The 27,646-nt window shown below is 41.1% G+C and overlaps 1 protein-coding gene across 6 annotated transcripts in view; it reads left to right on the forward strand.

The window, feature by feature from the left end:
• LOC112229108 (homeobox protein cut-like 1) overlaps nt 1–27,064 on the forward strand; it is a 227,154-nt gene extending 200,090 nt beyond the window's left edge. For all 6 annotated transcript variants that reach the window (XM_042309689.1, XM_042309690.1, XM_042309694.1 and 3 more), the window contains 4 exons: nt 5,585–5,887; nt 9,053–9,241; nt 16,673–16,976; nt 17,127–27,064. In XM_042309689.1, the coding sequence (XP_042165623.1) occupies nt 5,585–5,887; nt 9,053–9,241; nt 16,673–16,976; nt 17,127–17,583 (1,253 nt within the window). In that variant the 3' untranslated portion in view covers nt 17,584–27,064. The remainder of the gene's footprint in view (nt 1–5,584; nt 5,888–9,052; nt 9,242–16,672; nt 16,977–17,126) is intronic.
• Nucleotides 27,065–27,646: the final 582 nt, after the last annotated feature.

Below are 27,646 nucleotides of genomic sequence, written 5' to 3' on the forward strand. Positions count from 1 at the left end.
GCCAGGCACCATGGAACACCCTCTCAGATGTAGGACTACATCTCTACTTCTACTCGCTACCCACTCCACAGAGCAGGACAGGAGAACGTCCAACCACCACATACACAGATACACATGGAACAAAAATATAAACGCAACATGTAAAGTGTTGATCAAATGTTGCATGAGCTGAAATAAAATATCCCAGAAATGTTCCATATGCACAAAAGCTTATGTCTCTTACATTTTGTGCACAAATGTATTTATATCCCTGTTAGTGAGCATTTTTCCTTTGCCAAGATAATCCATCCACCTGACAGGTGCGGCATATCAAGAAGCTGATTCAACATGATCATTACACAGGTCATATGATCATTACACAGGTGCACCTTATGCTGGGGACAATCAAAGGTCACTCTAATATGTGTAGTTTTGTCATGTATAAGTGTATATTTGGCCTTGGGTTTTAGGTTATTGTCTTGCTGAAAGGTGAATTTATCTCCCGTATCTGTTGGAAAGCAGCCTGAACCAGGTTTTCCTCTAGGATTTTGCCTGTGCTTATCGCTTTCGTTTCTTTTTATTCTAATAAAAACTTTTAGTCCTTGCTGATGACAATTATACCCATAACATCATGCAGCCACCACCATGTTTGAAAATATGAAGAGTGGTACTTAGTGTTGGATTTGCCCCAAACTTGACACTTTGTATTCAGGACATAAGTTCATTTCTTTGCCAGATTTTTTGCAGTTTTACTTTAGTGCCTTATTCCTTCTTTTCACTCTGTCAATTGTTTTTTTTATGTGAAAAACTCTCCAATCCTTAACGATTACAAGCATACCCATAACATGATGCTGCTTAAAAATTTGGAGAGTGGTACTCAGTAATGTGTTGTATTGGATTTTCCCCAAACAAAACACATTTTTTGCAGTATTACTTTACAACAAGGATGCATGTTTTGGAATATTTTTATTATGTACAGGATTCCTTAGTTTCACTCAATTAGGTTAGCATTGTGGAGTAACTGCAATGTTGTTGATCCATCCTCAGTTGTCTCCTGTCACAGCCATTAAACTCTATAACTGTCTTTAAGTCACCATTGGCCTCATGGTGAAATCCCTGAGCAGTTTTCTTCAACTGAGTTAGAAAGGACAACTGTATCTTTGTAGTGACTGGGTGTATTCATACACCATCCAAAGTGTAATTAATAACTTCACCATGCTCAAAGGGATATTCAAAAATGTGCTTGTATTTTTGACCCATTTACCAATAGTTGCCCTTTGCAAGGCATTGTTAAACCTCCCTGGTCTTTGTGGTTGAATCTGTGTTTGAAATTCACTGCTTGACTGAGGGACCTTAGAATTATTTGTATGTGTGGGGTACAGAGATGAGGTAGTCATTCGAAAATAATGTTAAGCACTATTATTGCACACAGAGTGAATCCTTGCAACTTATGTGACTTTTTAAGCAACATTTTACTTCTGAACATATTTAGGCTTGTCGTAACAAGTAAACTTCAGCCCATGGAAAACACTCAGTATAAATAACAAGCAACAATGACTTCATTTTTCCCATACAGCAAAATGCTGGAAACCAAGCAATCAATTCTTATTGACTCAAGACATTTCAGATTTTTATTTTCTATTAATTTCTAAAAACATAATTACATTTTGACATTATGGGGTATTGTGTGTAGGCCAGTGAAACAAAATCGCATTTTAAATTCTGAGCTTAACAGAACAAAATGTGGAAAAGGGGTGTGAATACTTTCTGAAGGCACTGTAGCTATGCATACACACACACAGTGCATTCGTAAAATATTCAGACCCCTTGACTTTTTCCACATTTTGTTAAGTTACAGCCTTATTCTAAAATGTACTAAATTGTTTTTTTCTTCTCATCAATCTACACACAATAACCCATAACGACAAAGGAAAAACTGTTTATTTGCAAATGTATTAAAAAAAAATGAAATTAACATACAGTGGGGCAAAAAAGTATTTAGTCAGCCACCAATTGTGCAAGTTCTCCCACTTAAAAAGATGAGAGGCCTGTAATTTTCATCATAGGTACACTTCAACTATGACAGACAAAATGAGAAGAAAAAAAATCCAGAAAATCACATTGCAGGATTTTTAATGAATTTATTTGCAAATTATGGTGGAAAATAGGTATTTGGTCACCTACAAACAAGCAAGATTTCTGGCTCTCACAGACCTGTAATTTCTTCTTTAAGAGGCTCCTCTGTCCTCCACTCGTTACCTGTATTAATGGAACCTGTTTGAACTTGTTATCAGTATAAAAGAGCAATTATTAGGAAATGGAAGACATACAAGACCACTGATAATCTCCCTCGATCTGGGGCTCCACGCAAGATCTCACCCCGTGGGGTCAAAATGAACACAAGTGAGCAAAAATTCCAGAACCACACGGGGGGACCTAGTGAATGACCTGCAGAGAGCTGGGACCAAAGTAACAAAGCCTACCATCAGTAACACACTACGCCGCCAGGGACTCAAATCCTGCAGTGCCAAACGTGTACCCCTGCTTAAGCCAGTACATGTCCAGGCCCGTCTGAAGTTTGCTAGAGAGCATTTGGAGGATCCAGAAGAAGATTGGGAGAATGTCATATGGTCAGATCAAACCAAAATATAACTTTTTGGTAAAAACTCAACTCGTCGTGTTTGGAGGACAAAGAATGCTGAGTTGCATCCAAAGAATACCATACCTACTGTGAAGCATGGGGGTGTAAACAGCATGCTTTGGGGCTGTTTTTCTGCAAAGGGACCAGGACGACTGATCCGTGTAAAGGAAAGAATGAATGGGGCCATGTATCGTGAGATTTTGAGTGAAAACCTCCTTCCATCAGCAAGGGCATTGAAGATGAAACGTGGCTGGGTCTTTCAGCATGACAATGATCCCAAACACACCGCCCGGGCAATGAAGGAGTGGCTTCGTAAGAAGCATTTCAAGGTCCTGGAGTGGCCTAGCCAGTCTCCAGATCTCAACCCCATAGAAAATCTTTGGAGGGAGTTGAAAGTCCGTGTTGCCCAGCAACAGCTCCAAAACATCACTGCTCTAGAGGAGATCTGCATGGAGGAATGGGCCAAAATACCAGCAACAGTGTGTGAAAACCTTGTGAAGACTTACAGAAAACGTTTGACCTCTGTCATTGTCAACAAAGGGTATATAACAAAGTACTGAGATAAACTTTTGTTATTGAGCAAATACTTATTCTCCACCAAAATTTGCAAATAAATTCATTAAAAATCCTACAATGTGATTTTCTCGATTTTTTTTCTTCTCATTTTGTCTGTCATAGTTGAAGTGTACCTATGATGAAAATTACAGGCCTCTCTCATCTTTTTAAGTGGGAGAACTTGCACAATTACAGCCTCAAGTCTTCTTGGGTATCACGCTACAAGTTTGGCACACCTGTATTTGGGGAGTTTCTCCCATTCTTCTTTGCAGATCCTCTCAAGCTATGTCAGGTTGGATGGGGAGATTCGCTGCACAGCTATTTTCAGGTCTCCCCAGAGATATTTGATCAGGTTCAAGTCCGGGCTCTGGCTTGGACATTCAGAGACTTGTACCGAAGCCACTCCTGCGTTGTCTTGGCTGTGTGCTTAGTGTCATTGTCCTGTTGGAAGTTGAACCTTCGCCCCAGTCTGAGGTCCTGAGCGCTCTGGAGAATGTTTTCATCAAGGATCTCTCTGTACTTTGCTCCGTTGATCATTTAATCGATCCTGACTAGTCTCCCAGTCCCTGCCGCTGAAAAACATCCGCACAGCATGACGCCGCCACCACCATGCTTCACCATAGGGATGGTGCCAGGTTTCCTCCAGACGTGACGCTTGGCATTCAGGCCAAAGAGTTCAATCTTGCTTTCATCAGACCAGAGAATCTTGTTTCTCATGGTCTGAGAGTCCTTTAGGTGCATTTTGGCAAGCTCCAAGCAGGCTGTCATGTGCCTTTTACTGAGGAGTGGCTTCCTTCTGGCCACTCTACCATAATATCCTGATTGGTGGGATGCTGCAGAGATGGTTGTCCTTCTGTACGGTTCTACCATCTCCACAGATGAACTCTGGAGCTCTGACAGAGCTCCAATCGGGTTCTTGGTCACCTCCCTGACCAAGGCCCTTCTCCCACGATTGCTCCGTATGGCTGGGCGGCCAGCTCTAGGAAGAGTCTTGGTGGTTCCAAACTTCTTCCATTTAAGAATGATGGAGGCCACTGTGTTCTTGGGACTTTTCAATGCTTGCAGACATTTTTGGAACCCAGATCTGTACCTCAAACCAATCCTGTCTCGGAGCTCTACGGACAATTCCTTCAACTTCATGGCTTGGTTTTTGCTCTCACATGCGCCTTCAACTGTGGGACCTTATATAGACAGGTGTGTGCCTTTCCAAATCATGTCCAATCAATTGAATTTACCACAGATGGACTCCCAAGTTGTAGAAACATCTCATGGATGATCAATGGAAACAGGATGCACCTGAGTTCAATTTTGAGTCTCATAGCAAAGGGTCTGAATACTTATGTAAATAATGTTTTTTTTTCGAAAAAACCTTTTCACTTTGTCATTATGGGCTATTGTGTGTAGATTGAGGAATGTATTTTATTTAATCCATTTTAGAATAAGGCTGTATTGTAACAAAATGTGGAAAAAGTCAAAGTGTTTGAATACTTTCTGAATGCACTGTAGATATAGTTACACGCAGGGGTACACAACATCCTTTCTTTTGGTAGTCACTGGCCTAGGAGTGCCAAGACCAGTGTGTTGGACATCATCAACTTGGTAGTGCTCTGAAATGTGACAAACAAGTCCATTTTAATGTTCAAGTCAGAAGTTTTGTGTTCAAGTTCATTTACTCTTAAAGCATACTGCTTGAACAGAATCATAAAACATATACAGCCAGCATACTCGCACTCTCACACACACACACACACACACACACTTATCTGATCTACTGACAGGCGCTTACCCGTCAATGCAACTCAACGTGCACTTTTCATACAGATGCGCAGAGAGGAAGAAAATACACGTGTAGTGATTTTCTACTCCTCCGCTCTGCATTCTCTCGCTTTCTCTCCCTCTGCTCATCTCTGACAGACTGCTGTCTCAGGAGGAGAATTTTTTGGCCATGCAATGGGCCATCACACAGCCATTGGGTAGAGGGTGGGAGGGGGTGCTGGTGGAGATGACAGAATCACAGTGACACTTTAGCGCCAATCATTCTCTGTGTGTGCATGCTAGAATGACTGCCTGGTCGATGGAGCATTGGAGCGGAGTACCTGTAACCCATATAGTTAGCTAGAGACTAGCTGATATAGACAGACAGTGTGGGGGCTAATGCAGTATGGGTGCTAGAGTTGGTGGAAACGCAGTAACAGGGCTCTTGTGAAAGGGTTACTTGTAATCAGAGAATAAATTTAGGTCCAAATTCAATCAATTACAAGGAAATCTGCACAGCTTGACATGTTTTGATCATGTGGCTGTCCTACAGTGGTCGTGTTGCCATCTCACCTTTTAACATGTCTGTGCAGTGGCTGGTCCATCACATGTCTTTGTCTCTGACCCTTGGTTCTCTCTCTCCCGTTTCCACAGAGAACACTCCAAAGACCTCAGCCAGCTGCAGCCCAGCACCAGAGTCACCCCTCAGCTCAGCCGAGGAGTCAGTGAAGAGCTTGGGGGAGCAGGTGGGAGGAGAGGGATGTGGGGGTGGAGGAGGGTTGTCCCAGTTTCCCCTCAGGGAGCCCAGCGAGCCCTCTGAGTCCCAGCCCGGCACACCGCTGCCCGTCCCCGGTCACTCAGGTCTCAGCATCCAGGAGATGGTGGCCATGTCCCCGGAGCTGGACACCTACGTCATCACCAAGAAGGTCAAGGAAGTGCTGACCGATAACAACCTCGGTGAGTTGGAGTGGTGGAATATGCCACTCTTTCTTTCAGCAGTCACTTCTACAACTCTGTCTTTTTGCTTTGACCAGCACATCAATGTATCCCTTATTTTCCCTGAAGTGTACAACAACGGCTACAACAAACCTCATCCACTACTAATGAGACCTGTAGCACCTGAGTGATGCCATGAGCCATTTTGTACCAGGGCAGTCACCAGTGACCACACACTGGCAGTAGAGGGGTGAGGAGGGATTGCACATTGGTCCAAAGCTACAATCAGTGTCCACCAAGCAGCACAATCTCACAACAAGCATTCTTTCCTCACTGATAATAATTTGTTCCAATTATTTCTAAAAAGCCCTGGCTGAGAGTTGCAACACTTCAAACGATTAATGATGCGCCGGGTTCGGAGCGTGTCATCATTGTACACGTTAGCTCCGCTCCAGAACGGGGATATGCTCTTTACCCCACCAGCGTCACACAGTGCTGCCAAGGCAGAAAGATTTAGCCAGTTTCCATGTTCCACAAGCTGGCCAGCTTGCTCATTAGCCATCCCCTCAGCTAAAATTAACCAGCCCAGCTATCAACTCACACAACAAAGGAACAGAGAGCATAGTTTACACACTGTCCTGGGAAGACCCAAAGATGGAGCTAGCTACTATCACAGCCAGAGTAGCGGCACAATTGGGATGTGGCCCAGCTTTAAGCCTAAGTTTTTCCTGGTTAGCCTCTGAGCCAGTTGGATTTAATGAGTCACTTATCTGTTGATTATGGTTAAAGGTAGAATCTTTAGTTGCTACAAACACATTTTTTTACTCCAATGTAAATATATACAAACCCTGTATAGCCTTAAAACATGGTTCAAACTATACTTTTGATTTATGGGATGGCCAGTCCTTGCTTCTATACCTCTGCTAGGAATTTGAGAATGGTTACATTTCTCCAGGCCCATCCCTCAGCTTTCACCAAAACAGAGGCAGGCTTTGGTATTGTTTCAACTAAGGATTCTAGCTTTAATAGTTACAGTTTGGTTGATACATTACCAGAGAAACAGGCTCAAGCAGCATAGTGGAGACTTATCCAGTCCTTTCACCTATGGCTGGCCTTAATTCCTTAGGAAAGGAGATGAGGAACACAAGCAATTTTAGAGTATTGGGACAAAGCCTGGTTGTCATAGGACTGCTCTCCGCATCACGCTCTGACTGCTCAATTATCCCCACAGAGAATTGTCTCCCTCCCTCCCATCACTGTTCCCTAGACCTGGCCGCAGCTCACTCCCCCCCCCCCTCTACTGTGAGGTGGCCAGGACCAGTGATGGATGGTGTCGTTTAGCAGCTCCCTTCAGCCAAACTCACAGAGATCGGGCCAAATCACTTCCATGTCTGTCAGCTACAGTAGCCTTACTGTAGCACTGCACCCTCTTGGCTAGGTTGTTATAAAATACAATGTGTTTTCACTAGCTCTCCGGGATAACTAAAGGTAATACAAATAGTAATATGTTTAGCCTACTAGCCTAGTCTGTCTTCTACCTGATATAGCCCAGGCATATTCGGACAATATTAGGCAAACTGCACTGAGATTGGACCAAATACTCCCATGTTCACCAAAACAACTAGCCACTATCCTTAATATTGGTAAGGCAACGAAAAATGAAGTTAGATTCACACTGACACAGATGACGCACACAGCCAAATCAGATTTCTTACAGGACTCAATGTTATTTTGTTTCACACAGTTTAGAAAATATGGGCACAAAGGGTGCCTCTCAATGAACATGTTTACCCCTGCTGATTGCACCTACATCTATTCATTTTCTATTAATCTATTAATTTTCAATGGTACATTCTATGATGTGGTGGTCCACAATATGTCTTTTCTAAGGTGCTGTGATTTATGACAATGGAATTGTGTGATATGATTTAGACCCTCATGGGTTATTTAGAATAGATGAACAAGTTCACCCTTGTACTTTACTTTACTTTAATACATAGACTGAGATCCACAGGGCTGCTGTGTGCATCACGGCATCCAATTGAATGCGATAAGAATGCAGTTGGAGCTGTGTGCGTATTTGTAACATTTCCATGTGTAATATAAGTGAGAGAGAATGTGTGTGTTCAGCGCACAAACAAAGCTCTGTAGGAGTCAGTGAGAGGAGGAAACTGTAAAGCAGCCCTTCCATCTCACACCCAAGAGATTCTCTCAGCGGGACTGGCGTCACCTGTTCTGTCTCCCAGCCTCCCAGCCCCATGCTGTCTACTCATCCACTTCTCTTCTCTTTAGAGGAACTGCTCCCCAAATCCCAGCGCCTTTCAGTAGCGCTTCACATCTCAGCCTCTCTCTCTCTCTCTCTCTCCGCTACGCTGCCTGCCTGCGTTTGTTCAGCCGCCCGACATTCAGCTCACCTGCATAAAAAAACAGTGTGAGAAGCACAGGGTAGAGCAACACAACCCCCCTCCTTGCTGCCAAAGGCATGTTTGAGGGGTCCCCTGGGATATAGTGGGGGGAAATAGCGCTCCGCAGCGCTCTGCGTGAGAGCTCGCAAGCTTTGAAGCCTTTCAAGAACCTGGGATTCTGCTGTGGTGAATGTTTATGCTGCGAACAGAGGGGAGACCTTGGTGCTTGTTTTTTATTTATTTATGTGAATCCAGACCTTTTTTTATGCCTTTAAAACAACTCAGGCGCTCAAACGCCAGTCAAAGACTATTTAAACTGTTTCTTCTCTGAGTGAAGTCAGCCACAGTTGCAGCAGACAAAATGCTGCCAACTTCTGATGGCAAGTTTTCAATGCCACCCTCCCCCGTACCTCGGAAACTTAAAGAATGTGTAGCGTTGATGCGTGTTCATGCAAGGAATTCAAGTTTATTCCAACAGCAAGCAAAGTGAAAAAAAGGCTTTTAAATGTTGACAGTAGTACATGCCCTAATTCTAATCCTTTTAAAATAGATTTTCAGGTACTGTTTAAGTTTGACACTTTTTTTTTCGTCTGAATATTGCTCTATCCATGCTTCAGCTGGTTTACAGTTTTAGTTTTTCGTTAAAAAAAATGTGTAACCTTGATTCATATTAACCTACAACATGTCAATCATACAATGTATTCCTGATTCTACTGGCCTTCTAGTGACTACCTTCTCTATCCCTCTCTCAGTGTGGATATAACCCCTCCTCTCTCCCCAGGTCAGCGTCTGTTTGGGGAGACCATCTTGGGTCTGACCCAGGGCTCAGTGTCTGACCTGCTGGCGAGGCCCAAGCCCTGGCACAAGCTCAGTCTGAAGGGACGTGAGCCCTTCGTCCGCATGCAGCTCTGGCTTCAGGATCCACGCAATGTGGAGAAACTCATGGACATGAAACGCATGGAGAAGAAAGGTAATCCTTCTTTCCTCCCCTCTCTATTTTTAGTGTTCTTTACCTCCCGCCCGACCTCACCTCTGTAACCAGTTCTAAATCACCCCCTAACCTAGCCCTTACGACAATATGCCATTTGCCCTGCCTTGTGCTCTGACAGTTTAGGCAGAATTTGTGCCTCGTTTTCCTTGGATAGGATTTGGAGTTGGGCATTAGTGTGTCCTATGTCCTGTCCTTGTAACTTAGACAGATACTAGGATAGAAAGAACAGTCTTTGTACACTGATCTAGCTACTGGATAGCTACCTCCATAGGCCATATTTTTACCCACCAACATCAGTCGTCGTCGTCGTCCCCCCAGGACCGTGCCATATCCTCAAGGCCGCCATGCTACCCTCGTAAACGGAAGTAAAGAATACAGTGTAACGAGATGGAGCAAGAGAGCAATCTAGCCAACAAGAGAGAGGAGGAAGAGGAATAGTGATTGCTCTTTTTCCTCCTCTAATAGCCCAGATGTGTCTCTGGGCTGCTGTGTCAAACAGCCCATGCCCAGAGCTCCTGGTTAAAAAGAAAAGGGGGAGGAGATGTGTGTGTGTCGGAAGAGCGGGGGGTGGGGGGGTATGTGTTTCTCAATGCTGTCGAGATCGATCTGGGTGTGAGACGTCAACGCTCTCATCAGACATGACAGGCCCCAATCTCTCCGGGGTACACTTATTCAAAGTCCAATGCACTCATCAGAGCCCTCTTTTCTCCCCTTCCACCCACTTCCCACTCTCTGTAAGCTAAGTGAACATTCTTGGAGTGATTAGGCCTATTTAACACTTCTCCCAGGGTATCATCATTACTGGTCCTTCTTTGGGGCTGGGGCTGACGCTAGGCTACTTATGAGTCAATGCCCAGCCTGCAGGGGTATGTGTGGGTTAGCGTAGCATGGAGGCTAACCTCTGGGAGCCTCATCATCAGCCAGCTAACGCTAGGGCCTGGAAGTTATTTTCTCTGTCTCAAGACCAAATCAAATGAAAAGTGTGGTTGTTTTTACGCACGTGTACACGCTTGCAGTAGAAAGCACAGGAGTGAACAGGAGAAAACTGACGGGCTGTGAGCATCAACGGCGTCATAGTGTGTAAATTTCTCAAGTTTACGCGGATCAATGTTGGTAAAATAAGCATAGATTGAATGGTTCATTTGTAGAAAAGAGGAATTGTTTTGATCTTCCATATGCTAAGTAGACTAAATATGTAGTTTAAAATGTGTTGGGCTGTAAGCTAAGGTTTATCAGTCAGATAGGCTGCATATTTGAAAACAATTGCAGCCTACCTGTGTTGATTTTCGACCATTGGCATATAGCCTAGGCAGGCTACGGCTGGGAAACTCGAGGAACCCCGATTTCAAGAGAGAATAAATACTGTTATGTAGTCAAATGGGACGAGCTAAATTCTTTATAAACTGCTTGGGTGTACCAACTACAACTCTAATATTTGTAAGCTGACATAACTGTTTAGCGCAGGTAGTTTTGTGCAAATTTTGAGGCCATTGATGGCGTCTCTCCGTTTGATTTTGGCGGTCCATATATCATTAAGATATCTAATGTCATTATCTATGAAATAAATAAGGGGAACAATTCCGGTTTCATGTATTTAGTCTAACAGGCCCACTGTGATAGAGAAAACAACTATATTACAGACAAGACAGAACTGTCCGATCTGAACAGCCATTCAGTGGTCCTGCAAGAATCAAGAGCAGAAGAGAACGAGCAAAATGTAAAAAACAGAGACAATAGTATATGTGAAATACTTAACAACATAATAAAGAAATAAGATTATGATGAGATGGGTAACTACATAATATACTTACAGTGGGGCAAAAAAGTATTTAGTGAGCCACCAATTGTGCAAGTTCTCCCACTTAAAAAGATGAGAGAGGCCTGTAATTTTCATCATAGGTACACTTCAACTATGACAGACAAAATGAGGAAAACAAATACAGAAAATCACATTGTAGGATTTTTAATGAATTTATTTGCAAATTATGGTGGAAAATAAGTAAAATTTTGGGATGACCACCAGGACCTCAGCTGCAATTTTCCCTGCTGTTTCTCCTTTCAATTCAACAAAATCAAGCAGTTTTGTTTCCACAGATGCTGCCATTATATCTTACAATATCTGACTACTATTGGCAGCAGCTTTACATGTCCATGATTGGACGCATGAATGGACAGGGACACAAATTCAACCTGGTCTAGGTCCTGTGTTACCAAAGTAGTTACCCATGGTGCTAACACATTACTCACTATGGTGTCACATTTTGTCCTAGGACATTTAAGCTTTGGCTCATAAAGCTTCTGTGTCAGTTGTGCTGTGCAGTCCATAGATCTGTAACTATGATTGTGTTGCATAGTGTGGTATGCAAAGACACCCTCCTGCACAGCTAAATCATATTCTTCTTGGGAAGGCTCTACCTTCTTGAAGAATGTGGTGACAGAGGGCAAACCAACACGGCCAATCAGAGAGGCTTTATGCTTTTTTGTCTGTTGATGTTCTACCACTGCCGTTCTTCCCCCGCTGCCAATTGAAAAAGAGGAATGACAAAGGGTGCCGTGAACCATTCAATCGTCTTGACCTGAGCGTATAAATGGAAATTCTCTCATGTTGTCATTAAAATGGCATTTCCGTTTCCACTCTGCTCTTCGTCACTCTTCTTAGTCTCTTAACTTTTTCTTCTCCTCCAATCTTTCTCCTCTTTTCTTCACTCATCTTCCTCACTCTTCTACACTTGACTCTCTTCATTTTTCCTTCTCACTCTTCTCCTTCCTCTCCAATCTTTAATAATAAATAGTACACTATTAGATAAAATACTTGACAGATTCCTATTGTTTGCCTCATTTTTGTATTTTATCTCAACATTGTTTGGAATAATAAATTGGCAGGCTCTGTAATCATATCTTTACCTTTCCTCCTATCTCCTTCACTCTTCCTATCCAGTCTTCCTCCTCTCCACTCTCTAACAGAAAACATTATTCTAATGTTATCCATGAAAATGTCAATATATTTTCACACTACTTATTATAATGCCAAACTATTAGAATTGTAATCTACAAAGAAATATTATCATAATTCATTTTGCATTCATTTAATATAATCATATTTTCCAAATAGCCCATCCACTGCATGTTTAGATGTGAACGTTTTTTAACCTAGCTACCATGGCAGTAGCTAGCTAACTTAGTCTACATAGCTAACTTTAGCTAGCATAACCTTATAGAGCAGGTCATCTATCTATACAATAAATTGTGACATTATAACGTCACTAGCTAGTATCTCAAACGATTGTAAAAGAAGTTGAAAAGAAGTTTGTGGTGATGCTGTGGATTCACTTGACACTTGCTAGCTTCTGGCCGAGTTTTGCACTGCAGTTTTCTCTAAAACTAGCGCGAGCAAGTAGTTAGTAGAAGAAGAAGAGCGAATGAAGCTGCTATAGCGAGCAGCCCCCTCTGTTGGCCAAAACAAGCACAACACGATTGAGACGTCAACTGCTAGGCTCTGCTGCCCCGGTAAAATGTAAAATATTATTTCACTTTGAGGTCTGTTTTTAAAGCACAGTTAAAAATGGGGACATTTCCTTGACAGATCCACCCGGGGACAGGCCACCAAAAACGGGGACTGTCTATGCTATATATATATATAAAGACATATGGGTCTTTCTTGAATTGTGGTGAATTGTGGGTCATATGGGTCTTTCTTGAATTGTGGTGGCATTTGCATTCCTTGCCTTTGCAACCATTAAAAACACATGAAAATTACAAATAGTTACACAATTTTGTTTATATTGAACTGTTTTTTAATGATAAAACATAATGCAAGTCCTTTATACTGCAAAACGTTGTTTATGTGTTGTTTAAAGCACGTTACACATCACTACTGGTACAAGCCAGAGATGTACTGACATGTTTTGGGGATTTAAATATATCTATCACCTTGAAGGCTAGAAAGTGAACAAAAGTATTTAATACATTGTATAAATAATGTATACATTTAATACATTGTATAAATAAATATTTATAAATAAATAAATATTTAATACAATAAAAATAAAGGCCATTTTAAATAACTTTTTTTACTATTATAATGTGTGTCCCTCAGTTTTATTTAATTAGTGTTACTGCCTTGAAAATCAGGATATAGGATATACAAGAACCTTGAGCATCCTCTCAAAAGGCAAACTGTTATTGGGGGAGGGGTCTATATTAAATATAATGATAAACTAATCACAACCTTATAGTATGTCATATATTTGAGGATTCCATTGATAGTGTGGTGTGTCTACATCCAGTGTCACTTGGTGTTACTCAATGTAAATGAAGCAAAATAACATTGTGAGAAAAATGATTAATCATTCACTTTAGTAAATTATTTTTAAAGTAATGATGATTTGAACATTTGTGGCCTCTACCTCAGAAAATCGTGTACATTTTTTCTAAAATGTATGGAGGACCAAACATAATTAAATTAATGCATGAATAAATCAATTAATTAATTAATAAATAAATGCACACATAAATAAATATATGCGCATACAAAAATATAAATAAATACACATAAATAGATAAATCATTATTTAAGTAATTAATCCCACTTTCATTTATTTTATACATTTATTTTATTTCTTCAGAGGCAACCAGGGTTTTGGTTATAATGTCCTGGTACTTAGTAAAGTTCATGATGCCAATGCCATTTATCAAACTCCAGGTGGTGCTATGTCAGATGACATGAAAATAGAACTCTTTGGCCACGCACACCAGTGGTGGGTTTGGCGTTGGAAAAACAGAAGCATATGTGGTAGGGCTGGGCGGTATGGCCTAAAAATATTTTTTGTCAAATTGTTGTGTATGATGATATATTGATAAAAAATACAAACGTTTTCTCTAAGTAAGCTTTGTTTTAGAATTAAAGGTCATATACACTGCATTTCAAATGGTCAGCAATAATTGAATGAATTCAGGTCTTGTGAAATTATACATAGGCCAAATATAAGCCTTCCACCAGACCCACTAATAATTTAAGTATATTATCAAAATAGTTTAACCTGCTTTTTTTGCAATCACTGATCTGTCTTTCAAGTATGTCTATGAAAATGCCCTTTTTTGTTAGATATTGAACCCAAACCATGAACCCGAACCTAATAATGACTAACTACTTGTAGAAGGCATTATAGAAAATGAACACAGGTCTCATAAATAATCTCTCACACACAAGCACACATGCTAGTGAGTAGCCAGCTAATCTTTATATTTCAAGTTTAGCCAACTTGGATCTATTTGCTAGCTAACAAGGTAGAACAGTTGAATTGTTATGAACAAACCCTTCTATCCATCTCAACTGTTTAAACAGTATGTTAGCCTGTCCACTTTGTTCAGATGTTCAAATCAAGTGGCCTACCTTATTTTTCAGAACGAGAGCGTGTTGCCAATTCCTTATGTAATTGTGTTTTATGATGATTGCACATTTATAAAACACAGACTAAACAGCTAGTATAACAGTCTGGCTAAAATGCTGCTAGCGGTACTTGGTACCGCAATGCCGCGCTCAACAAACTTTAGCATTCATTTTTCCAGAATCAATGGTCATTGATACTCCTGTTTTAGTAGTGTCTGTTCTGCTCGCAATTTGAGTAGTTGAGACATAAAAAGGGTATCATTAGAAAGGTTAACGTCTCCTCTATTACAGTAAAATAACGTCTCAATGTGTTACGGTGTCCATATATATGACCCATTCTGTTGGACCAAACCCTCAAGTGTGTGTGTGTGTGTGTGTGTGTGTAAACCATAGAGGAAGAGGCGAAGCGCTAAAAACTGTCCAAAATAATCCCAATGCGTTTCTATGGGCTTATTTTGGACCTAAGCTTTTCCCCTGCCTGCCTTTGGAACAACATCTCCCATTGTTAGGGCGGAGACGTGCATCTTGTCATTATATACAGTTCTCTGGTGTAAACAGGAAGGTGCATATAGCACAGAAGGAGCGAAGGACACAAAACCAAAAAGACAACATGAGAACAAGCAGACATAAACGGTCATAAAACATGCGATACAGGTATTTGGGATATTGCGCACAAACATACCTTCAAATGAATTTGATATATCTCCCAGCCCTAACCTACAGTAAAATATGGTGGTGGATCTTTGATGTTATGGGGCTAATTTGCTTACACTGTTCCTGGGGCCCTTGTTAAGGTCAACGTCATCATGAACTTGACTAAGTACCAGGACATTTTAGCCAAAAACCTGCCCGCAAGGAGGCTGACACTTGGCTACAAGTGGATCTTCCTCAAGACAATAACCCCAAGCACTAATCAAAATCCACAAAAAATAGTTAGTTTACCACAAAATCAACATTTTGCAATGGCCATCTCAGTTTCCAGACTTGAACCCCATTGAAAACTTGTGGTTTGAATTGAAGAGGGCAGTCCATTAGATCTGGAAAGATTCTCTACAGAGAAATGGTCCAATATCCTTCCCAACGTGTTCTCCAATCTCATAAAACAGTTTAGGAAAAAAGTATTGAAAACAGGGATGCCAATCATTTTTAACCCTATATTTATTTTGTTGTTAAACAAAATCTCTTTCTCTGAAAAATTGTATTCATATAAAATAATTTAATTTTAAAAAAACATTGAAGCATACAATATAGATCATAATTTGTATTATTTTATTTTTTATTTTTTTCCTCATCATTTTTCAAGGGTACCAATAATTATGGACCTGACTGTATGTAGAGAAACATTTATGAATTCTGGTCAGCATTTTTGTATTTCCATGCTCATTTATTTGTGTATTTATTAATTAATTTAATTGTAATTATAGCAGGTTTGGTCCTCCATACAAATGCCACATAATTCAAGAATAACCCATATAATAAAACATGTTTCTATTTTTGGTCCATAATGTGGCTTGTGTGACTTCCGTGTCACACATGCCATGTAAACGTGTTTAAACATATCAAATACGGGAAAATATGGGTTGTTAGAGGTGCAGGTTCTATGGTAACCTTACCACCCATGTTGTCTTGTGAGTGAATTAGCTTCTCCTGAGTATTTATGTGGTAATACTGCCCCCTGGTGGTAATATATGCATTTGATTTTTGTGTTTCTTGTATTAGTGTATTTAGCTATGGCATCTGCCTGTGAGCCTTATAAAAGATCACATCCACATGTGTTGTATGTTGAAATGGAATGCTGTTATATTTCAATTGCTGTGGACAGATAAAATGTCAGTGTCATGTTGCTTGTATGAATTTAAAGCAGAATTAAAGATAACATCTTTTCATTTGTCAGGCCTGTGTGCAGCCCTGTCAGGCAAGTCTACATGGCATCCTCATGATTTAGTTAACCCTTCCGTCTCTTTATAGAGGGCTCACACACTTTTAACCCTTTCCCCTTCCGTCTCTCCTCTCCCCGCCAGCCTACATGAAGCGGCGCCACAGCTCTGTGAGCGAGAGCCAGACTGCGGACAGTGGGGGCTTGTCAGGGGGAGACTTCAGCCAGGGGGGCAGCCCCCAGCACGGCCTCGGCCACCACCTGCACCAGCAACAGCCCCCCCAGCAGCACCTGAAGAAGGCTCGTGTGGTGCTGGCCCCCGAGGAGAAGGAGGCCCTGAAGAGGGCCTATCAGCAGAAGCCCTACCCCTCGCCCAAGACCATCGAGGAGCTGGCGTCACAGCTCAACCTCAAGACCAGCACCGTCATCAACTGGTTCCACAACTATAGGTGGGTGGAGAGGAGCTGGGAGAAGGCTGGACCTGGGTCCAAATATTTTTTTGTCACTCTTGCTTTTTTTCTGTGTTGACGTGAGAGACTCCCAGCTGTGTGTCTGTGTCTGACTGAGGGTTGTTGTTGTTCTCTCTCTCAAACCTCCAGGTCTCGTATCCGACGGGAGCTGTTCATTGAGGAAATCCAGCGAGGTGAGGGCGTTGAGGGTGTCTCCCCGTCCACCAGAGCGGGCAAGGCCAGCGAGGGCGAAAGCTGCGACGGCACCGAGTCAGATGGCACGGTGGAGGGCACTCGCCCCGGCCACGAGCACCACCCAGCCTCGGAGGGCGAGTGGGGGTCCGACCACAGGGACGAGGGAACCACCTTGGCCACCGGCAGCACCGCCGCAGGTACCAGCGGCCATCACATGGGCAGTGCCCTGGACAGCCTGTTCAGCTTCCCCGAGATCAGCCATGTTTCCTCTGTGTCCGTGGCTGCTACCGCCGCTGCCCGCAACCCCCGCGAAAACAGCCTGCGCAAGAAGAAAGCCGCCAACCTCAATAATATCATCCACCGTCTGGAGAAGGCCGCAAGTAAAGACGAGCCCCATGAGTGGGAGTTCTAATATGGTCCCCCTGCTCACGCTACCGGGGAAAGTTCCTATTTTCCTAGAGCCCTAACTGCACAGTCCCAAGGCCAAGCCTGGAGCAGTACTGCCAGAGAAGAACTGGTGTCTTTTACGAGTTTTCATATCAAAGAGGGTTTAGAGATTTTTTTGAGAAGCGAAACGACAGCAACAACCTGATTTTCTTTGTAGATAAAGCACTTAACAGCCCTGCTGGCCAAAGGGCCCCAACTCCACCGGCCAAAGGTGTGAAAGAGACAAAAAACTTGCGCTACTCACAAAGGAGCTCCACTCCACAGGACGAAACTGTCACGAGAAGCAATTCTGTGTTTTATTTGTGTGTGTGTGTGTGTGTGTGTGTATGTGGGTGTGTGTGTGTGTGTTTCCCTTTGAGAGATTTATTCGCCACCTCAAAGTTTTTCTAACCTTTTTCGCTCAGTGAATTCTCACAACATCTAACAGACTAAATGTTACAATCTTTTCTCTGTTTTCTAAGAGGTTCCTCCTAATAACTCCATTGCAGCTGTTTGGTATCTGTAAGGATCGTCAAACGGAAAGCCAAGCATTTAAAACATTTGTGTCTGCAGGAGAGAAGGACCATGAAGTGATCCTTTCCCAAGCAACCTTCTTCTCTGTGCCCCAAAAGTTGCCATGTAATGGCTTTGGAACTCTTAATATGCTATGGACTCCATTGAGAAAGGAATCAACATTTTTATATAATTATTTTTCTCCTCTGAGAAAGAAAAAAAGTATTTAGCAATTTGGTTGCCACGAAGAGATTGCACAGTCGGTCGACTCTAAACAATGCTAGTTTCGATTCCTAAATACTTGGGAAGGATAAAATGATAAGTGAACATACGATTTATCAGTTGTTGAAAGGAATGATGAAAAAAGATTCACTTTAATTCACATTTTTTCAACGTACAACATAAAATGCAACAGTTATGTAAGGAAAAATCTGAAACATTTTGTGGTAGCTGACTTTTAGTGTTCTTTCTCTTGAGTGATCTAGAAACTTTTTGATAAGTAGTGCACATTTCTTTCATAGCTTTAACTGACTTTCGGAGATGCCATTTTGGTGGCACTGGGAGCGTTTGTTTAATACACTCAATTTTAGGCCAAAATCAGGTTTGAGAATTAAGAAAACAAACAAAAAAAATAATGAAATGTATACAAGTTAATGGAGAGAAAAATATTTCCGTCTAGATATTTTTTAAAACAAAAAGTTACAAACCTGCTTTTTAACCACAAAAACCACACTATTGAGACCTCAGAACCGGGGCGGGCAGTGGAGCCGATGGCCGCTGTACTTCACAGGCTGGCCCTAGGACGGGGAGGCTTGCGTTTCATTGGGTGAAAAAGCCAGGAGATGCACAGCTCACTTTACTGTATATTCCAAGGTTCAGGCTCTTTTGCTCTCAACTCTTTACCTATGGTTGTATGTATATATGTACATTGTCAAAACAAAAGACAGAAAAAGAAAGACAAGAAACCCCCGTTCCTGTTGCATGCGGTGCGCTGAGTCGGTGGAAGAGATTGACTCTCCTCTGCTTGTGTATTCCCATACCGACGAGCTACAGGACTGATCTAGTCATGGTCGACCTGTCATACGTCCCTCCTTTAAACCCCTCTGAGAAATATGCTCCACAGGCTGTCATGTTGGTTTGCTCAGAGGTCAAGAGGCCAAATGTACCCGTACTTAGTAGAGATATTTCAAGGTACATTTTTACTTATTCAATAACCAATACCAAAAGTTCTATCCAAAGTACTGTTGATGTGACATCCCCCATCCAATTTGGTCGTCTCTGTTTCAAAGTCGAGCTTGATTCTTCCACCAGTCTTAATGCGCTCTCTTCCTTATATGAACAGTTTTATGATCAATTCAGGACTGTTATGTAGCATCTCCATTCTCCACTGGTCTCAACAAGTCCTCTTATCTTCAGCTGAAACTCTTGGCTTGCCTCGTGAATATATCTCAGAGGTTAAGATCACTTGACACGGGTCAATGGAAGAAACAAAGACATTCATTTTATACTCAACCCTCAACCCATCCTCCCTCTCCCAGACATGGTAGAACAGTAGAAACCCCTTCGCACACACCGATCACAACCTTCTCCCGCCTCTCCCGTTCCTCCTATGCCACAAGCTCACAGTGCCTGCCCGCCCACTGCCTCTCCCTCTGTGTTTGAGTGTGTGAGAGCACACGTACGTGTACGCAAGTAGACGTGTGCTTGTGTGATGTTGTATGCACGTACTGTAGGAAAGGGGTGTAAGGGTGTTAGAGAGGACTAGCTGCCCTGCTCTGCCATACACACCCCTAAGTGTGTATGGCTCTGTGCGTGTTTTATACGTCTTTGATTTGTACATGCCTGCACACAGAGTGCACAACTGCCACCCTTTCTTTCTTCTAAGCTGTTTTCCAAGTTATCGCTTACTGCATAGCAGACTCACAAATACAGTAGGTCTCCTTTATTGCCATATATTAACGACTCACAGTAGATCACTTCAACAAAGTTTTTTTTGTTCCATTTTTTTGTTCTACTTATTTATAGGGGCTGTACTTTACATTTTAATGTCTTATTTGATTTTTGTTTTACATTATTATTATTATTATTATTATTATTGTTGTTATCGTGTGGGACTATAAGGGGTCATGTAAAAAAAAAAAAAAAATTTAGACTGATAGACTGCCGGCAGTATTGGGTTATACGTACGAGATGTAGTTGTCATACATGTATATTAGTGAAATTTGAATATGTTTTGACAGTGTCATTTATATGGTTTGAACTCAATTGAGAGATGATGTCATCGATAGCATTATGGTGCATTCACCTTTCGTGATGTGTCTGTGCAGTTTTCTTTTCTTCTTTTTAACTTGTATGTATTTTCCATGAAGATAGATCACCTCAGCAAGCATAATTGAAATCAGGTTGACTCATTCTATTTTGTACATTTTCTGTGAATCACTGAACCCAGCACAGGACAGAAGTTGTGGTGGGGTTCGAGAACCAATAGCATCTGAATGTCTAGAACTGCAGTCCTTTGGCATCACCTCTGAATCTGGCATTTTATTTCTGAAATGTTCCAGCTTTATTTGAGATTAATAAACTGAGGTACTGATAGGATCGCTATATATGGGCTTAGATCTAGCAAGAGAGTGTGACTGGCATTTCCTGTTTATTGGACCGGGAGGTTTCCTGTCTCTACAACCTAACCAACATGTGGCCCTGCACAAGGCTAGGGATCAGAAAACTGGAGTGAACTATAAACTGTGATGCACTTGCTGACATCTAAAACGTTTGTGAAGCTCTTAGTACTACGTACACAGACTATTCAGAAGATGTTTATTTCCGCAGTTATTATTAGCTAAATATAGGTTTAGTTCCTTAAAACAAAATCTTATCGAATTACATTTTTATACGTAACAATAACACAAACAGGTGTGTAAAGCACACGCACTACTGACAAACAACCTCTAAAAAGGGCGGAAGGCAATTAAACTGTCACAATTTACCTTAAAAGTTGAATTGCATGCTGTTAAAAATGTTCTATCCTATTCTGACTTTACAGTAAGCTTACTCTTTAAAGACATCACATTATCAACAAAGAAAGTGATTATTGTCAACTTTTCAAATTGTGCACATTTGGAGCACAATACATTGGACTTAATATATGGCTGTCTGATCCTTGCGCCATACCCTGGCTCTAGAGTGGGTCCTGAATGCCTACTGTTCAGCTGCCCCTCCTACAGCAAAGCTGGTGGTGATTAGATCACCTCTGGAGGGCAGTGAAGTTAGCACACTGTTCAGAAGCCCTGCGTCCTGGCTGGTTCCAAACTACGCTCCCTCAAGTGCCACACTTCCAGTCTGGTCAATCACAGCAGTCCCTATCAGCTGGTCATACTGTTCAACTGAACTTCGAATAAAAGCACAAGTACTGCAACAAGTTTAAAATAATTGTCTTTCCATTTAATGGCTGCAAGTAAAGCTTAAATTGATCATACCCAAAAACATTACCTTTCAAAAAAGGAGTTGACGTTTTAGCACTATTAAAGAGACATCTTAGCACTTACCGTCTGCGAGTCTTTTCCTCCAGACTATCTTAAGTTCATAGGAGTGCCTTTGCCTTAAAGTGACCGAAGTGTTGATATTGTTTTAAGGATTGCTCATAAATGAATGCAGTAAGCTGGCCCAGTCTCTTAGTCTGAAGTCTTGCTTCCCATCCCATCGTCATTCTCATGAGACTTTTCATCACTGATCTCCAAGTCTTGTGCAGGCACCACATGGAAACAAGCAATAATTTTGATTTGTCTCCCACATGCTGTGTCCTCAACACAGCTGTTGACGTCTGTAGCAAAGTTGTTTTGTCTGGAAACGCTCCACTGCTGTTGAACAAAAGGGGTCCAGTTCTGTGACTGGCTGGCTCCTCCAGAGGTGATGCCAATACAGACTTGTAGGCCACAGATCTGTAGGAGGTACACAATCAAAAGTCCATATGCAGATAGTCGGTATGGCTCTCATTAACAATGATGCCGCCTTGAGTGTCTGGTAGAGGCACTAGTGAAAGGGATTTCATCAACAGTAAGTGAGTCTCCCAGAGGGATTTCATCAACAGTATGTGTGTCTCCCAGAGGGATTTCATCAACAGTAAGTGAGTCTCCCAGAGGGATTTCATCAACAGTATGTGAGTCTCCCAGAGGGATTTCATCAACAGTATGTGAGTCTCCCAGAGGGATTTCATCAACAGTATGTGAGTCTCCCAGAGGGATTTCAGTTTGATATTATTACTAACATGTCAAGTTGTGCTATCATGATGTCAACTGTTCCCAGCTATACCCTGTTAGTACAGGCCACAATAGCGATAGCTGACAGGCAGTGCTTTTTGACTTGGAGTTACATTTCTGTGGATTTGTTTTTATTTTTCTATTTCTCATTTGATGCTAATGCAAGATTTGAACACGAGTTCTCTCACTTTTTCTCCCCAAATCATGTTCTGCTGGCAGCCATTTTGGAACATTGCATGTAGTTTTGCCCTTTGGCCCAGAGGGAAAGGTTTTTGATCATTAACTTGTATTTGATTTTATCCCTATTAATTCATAGATCAATGTGTTTTGGATGATTTTTTAAATCGTAATCTTCTAAAGGGGGGTTGTGCACTCTGAGCTAATGGAAGTCATTCTGTGGTGGAATTAGTTTAGAACTTTTCCCTATTTTCAAACCGTCTGAACGTCATTGCTTCTTGTTAACGTGTACCACACCTCTTTTTCCTCATGCTATAGGTTAGGTTCACATGACATTGCTTTGTCAGACTCTCCTTCTTGAACAAGAGATTGCACCCTTAGTATTCAAGGACACGATTCTCCTTGAGGCCACAGTCATGGAAATCATGCTGACTAGAACGGCACAGAACATAGACAAGGACAGATATCACACACCAATACATGAACAATACAATTGAAAGAGGACCAAATCAGGCTTGATTACCTTTCCGAGTTATTGTCTAGCACATGTTCATATAGACATCATAAAGAACAGTTAATACAGTGTTTATGTTGTAGGCACTGGGTGTCCAAGAACTAGAGGTCGGTCCTCTTTTCTCTGCTCCTATTCATGTGTATACTTCTGTTATTGACAGGGAAAGGTTTTCTTAAAGTGTTGGTTAGATTTGTAGACACAGAGTTGTCTGTAGCTTTCTGAATGAACGGGTAAGATTCTGAGTATCATGAAGAATTGGGGGACTGGATTTGACAGTGGAACCCTGGAGGAAGCACCCAAAGCAACACTGGTTTATACAAAGGGCATTTTGCATGTGTTTGTTCAGTTTCTTTGTGCTACAGTTCCCTTCTGTGTTTTCATGTTCTTTTTCTGTTGTTAAGAAAAACATTGGTTGTTACATTGTTGCAGAAACCATATGATTATTTTGGATGAATTTCAGGAATTTGCCCTTTGCAAATATTTTTCTATAGAACTAAAGTAGATTGCTATCAATATTATATACACTGTCATATAAAGTTGTACAGATATATATATCCTTATAGCAACTTGTTAAGAATTACTATGGGTTTGTTTTTTGTTATTACTGTCAAAGTATTGGTAGTTCTCTCTCTATAGGGTTGATGTGTCCATAGCTTAGTTTTTTTCCCCATATCAGGACTACGAAAACCTCACACTGTAAGATCGACTTCAAGGATCGTTGCATACGTATTAGCATTAGCCAGCGCTAATCTCATGGTGTTTGTGTATCATGGATTCACATTTCTCTTATGACCCTCCAATTATTTCATAACCTTATGTCATTTGTGAGACAAACGTTAACCCAGTAAACATGAAGACCAATGCCTTGATTCTCATTGAAGCATATACATAACAGAACCATATGTCATTGCACATCACTAGCCCCAATCTATACTTGCTTTTATTTATAGTATATAAACACCTTAGGCTTTGTTAGATTATCCTTATTCAATGTCAACAGACACTGGTAGTGACAAAAGGTTTTTGACGATGTTTGCTAAAAGTGTGATGAAATCTGGAATGATTTGCTTTTGATTTGCCTTCCCGTTTTAAGATGAGATTTGATTTGAACATTAATGCATTTTTTTTTTTGCTCATCTTTTTGCTTGTGTTAAGTCTCAGAAGTCAGCCAGGGACAGTAGTCTTGTGATTGTGAGAAGAGTCAGAAGTCGACATGTTAATAGAGTTGTGATGCCAGTGACATTGGAAATGGAGACTAAAATAATGGTCAACAATGGCGGCATAAATAATGTCATATTCAATCTGAATTTGGATTATCTAAGTGTGGTCACACATTACTTTATGCATTACTGATTGCCTGCTGATTGACATTTTGCATCCAACACTCAGTAGTTGGCATATAAGTTACGATGGAAAACTATACAATAAATGTTGACATCGATTAACGGTTGGTTGTGTTACAGTAGTTTTGGGCCTTTGTCGGCCAACTCCAAATGGACAACTAATTTTGCTCCCTTTAAAGCCACATCCAATATTGTGTTTTTTGACAGCTGTGTTTTTAGAGCTTTAGTGAAGGAAGCATGATAGAACTACATCACCCACAGTCCTTTGCTGCTACCTTGTTTGCTTTCTATTCATATGAGAGGATGTTGTGGTGGCGGACGTATAAGCCGAGTGTCTATGGAGTCCCCTCCCTCAGTTCAGCTCTATGTCTCCATACTCACATTGACATGCTCCCAAGGCCTCAACTGACTGTATGAATTTGTAACTGGACAAATCCCTGCTGAAGTCATCAAATTTGTTTGTGTCCAGTTCACCTTTGTTTAGCCATGTGCTATATCTAAGTCTAAGATCGTTGTTTTCATGTTGTCGTATAATCCAATTCTCATTCACTATAGCCTTGTTCACATTGGAAGTAGACTCAAATCACATTTATTTTGCATATCCGATTCGAATGTGGTCTTTTTCCTGCAGTCTCAACAGCCAAAAAGTACATGGAATCAAATAATTCAATCCGCATTTCAAACCACCTTTGAAGTCTGATACAAATATGATTCCTGGCCATGCAACTTGTGTCTGAACATTCAAATCTGATTTATTCGCCCTCAAATGGTTTTTAAGACTGTCATTTGGCATATCATGTTGCTTGCTAGCTACTCTGTTTCCAGTTTGACAAGAACATGTGGTAGCAAAATAGCTTGTTCATTGTTAGTGAATGTGCTAAAAAGCTAAACAGCTACGTAGCTAAGTGACTAAAAGTTGGATCATCTTATCCTTTTGAGGCTTTATAAGTGTTCTTACACAATGATTTTGAACATTCAAAGCAACTTGAAGGTTGTCACCTTAGCCTGCTACATTACTTCTGAGTGATCGGCAGCAGGAGCACCGCCACCAATCAGCCTACACCACAGTGCACGCCCGTCATTACTAGCGTAGCCATGTCAGCAAATGACTGCTGTCTGAATACACATTTCCAATTTGGTCACTTGTAGTAACTTGCTGTTTGGACAGTCAGTATTCCAAAATGGATTTGAAAAACAAAACTGATTTGAGTTTTAAGGCCTGCAGTCTGAACAAGGCTTAATTGTGTTAAGAACAAAGCTAGCTATACTCGCCAATGGTTTTTTGCTCCTCCCCTTTACTACTACCCTACCAGGTTTATAAGCAACCTTCCTTAAAGGTCTATTTTTCAGCTGATCATTTTGAAACTAGGACACTACTTTTATCAAGCATGGAAAGAAGTCTGAGTGTATGAGTTAGGTGTTGGATGTTGTCAATTTGGCCGACTCTCAACCTTCAAAGTGCCAGAGGTCTCCAACTTTCTGATGTTTGGTCAGGCAGCCATCTCACTATCAGTTTATCTACTGTAATGTCAAGTTGTTGTGTCAGTAGACTTTCAATTCCGTGTATATACTCTCTGATTACACATAGGTCACATTGTTGGTCAAATGTTGTTCAGGTACAGAACTTGAGAATGCCTGTTTCAATAGACACTGTAGATTTTCTGAGATAATTGAGACTAACATGTTTTAGTCTTTTTGCTTTGTAAATGGGTGAAAGAAGATCAAGATTTTATACCAAATATTGTTTCATTCTTTTTCCACTGCTAAGGAGACCTTTTAGTACCTTGAATGAAAGGTTTATTGCTTAGATCTTGTTTTGGCAAATGCGAGTGTCATTGGAGATGTACAGATATCGCTTCCATAGAAATTGATTTGTGCAATTTAATTTCTTATGAAGGTTATGTGATTTGTTTTTTTAAACCAAACTTCACATTGAAGTTAGTTACCATAATCTTGCAAAATAAAAAAATCCCTTCAACCAAAAAAGTGTAATTCTCAACGAAGAGTTGGTACTTCTGAAGAGTTTCAGCCCAATTCACTTTTCCTCCAACACTTCACTTATGAATTATAGCTTGACATGGGGCAAAACATTTTGGCATTCATATGACATGGCGTGTGTGTGGAGTGTTGAGCAGCTCCTATGCAGTTATGGGAGGCAGTTTCCTTATTCCTTTTAGTTTGCGTGCTCTCTTTTTTTACTGACTGCTTTTGAAGTGAGGAACCCTCCCACCATCTCAGCTGGTCTAATTTTGTCTCTCAAAGCTCAGGTGGAAACTACTTTTAGCAGAGTCCTTGTGTCACTGTCACTGGCAAAAACAGTTCTCCCCCTTCATCTTCAGTCCAGAGAGAGGTGTAGTTAGTTGCTGTCGGCTGATTTATTTTTCTACGAAGCAATTCTAGGCCTCATGATCGGCAATGAAAGGTTGACTCCACCTTCACAGGAAAAAAATAATCTTTTTCCAGTTTTTGTTCTTTTTTATTTGGTCATTTAAGTCATGTAGTCTGTTCCCAGCACTGTAAGACAGTCCCTATACAATATGGAGAAGCAATATCACTGTATGAAACTCACAATGTATTATTGTTATTATTATTGTTATTATTATTATTATTCACTAGCACCCTAGGTGTGATAATTGAAGTAAATATCTTTTATACAAACACAAAGTTGGGTGGTGTCTTCTTTTGCATGTTATTAAAAGGTATAAACATTTGCAATGTATGTAATGCCATGTGAGGGGTTTGACTGAAGTGGCCTAAGGTGTTTCCGAATAGTCTACTTGGCATCTTCGCAGTCCTAAAAACACCACAGCTTTACACCCTAGAAACTACACTCTCAATACAACTGACTGTTACCTCAGCCTATTACACAGCACTGAGTACTGTATGTTGCCCATAGGTCACTAATGGTGCATATTCCTTCAATTGTAACTAAAACACCTGTTTTCCAATAACATACATTTTCCTAGGAAGTAGTGTCTGTGATGTGCTTAATGAGCCTTGGTGACCCTTGACCTCTTCCTCCTCTCCTGGTCCTGTGGGTCTCTAGATGACAGGAGATGGTCATGACGGGCTCCATAGACAGGAAGTGGTCCTGCTGGATTATTTATAGAGCCTCTTTTGAAGACCCTTCAACTATAGCTAGCACTTCCCATCAATCTATAAAATTATAGCAGTACTCTTGTCCTAGTAGGACTACTTTAAGTCGCTATGGATAAGAGTGCCTGCAAAATTACTAAAAGTTAAATG

This window comes from Oncorhynchus tshawytscha, linkage group LG30, assembly GCF_018296145.1.
Source record: "Oncorhynchus tshawytscha isolate Ot180627B linkage group LG30, Otsh_v2.0, whole genome shotgun sequence".
NCBI lineage: Eukaryota > Metazoa > Chordata > Actinopteri > Salmoniformes > Salmonidae > Oncorhynchus > Oncorhynchus tshawytscha.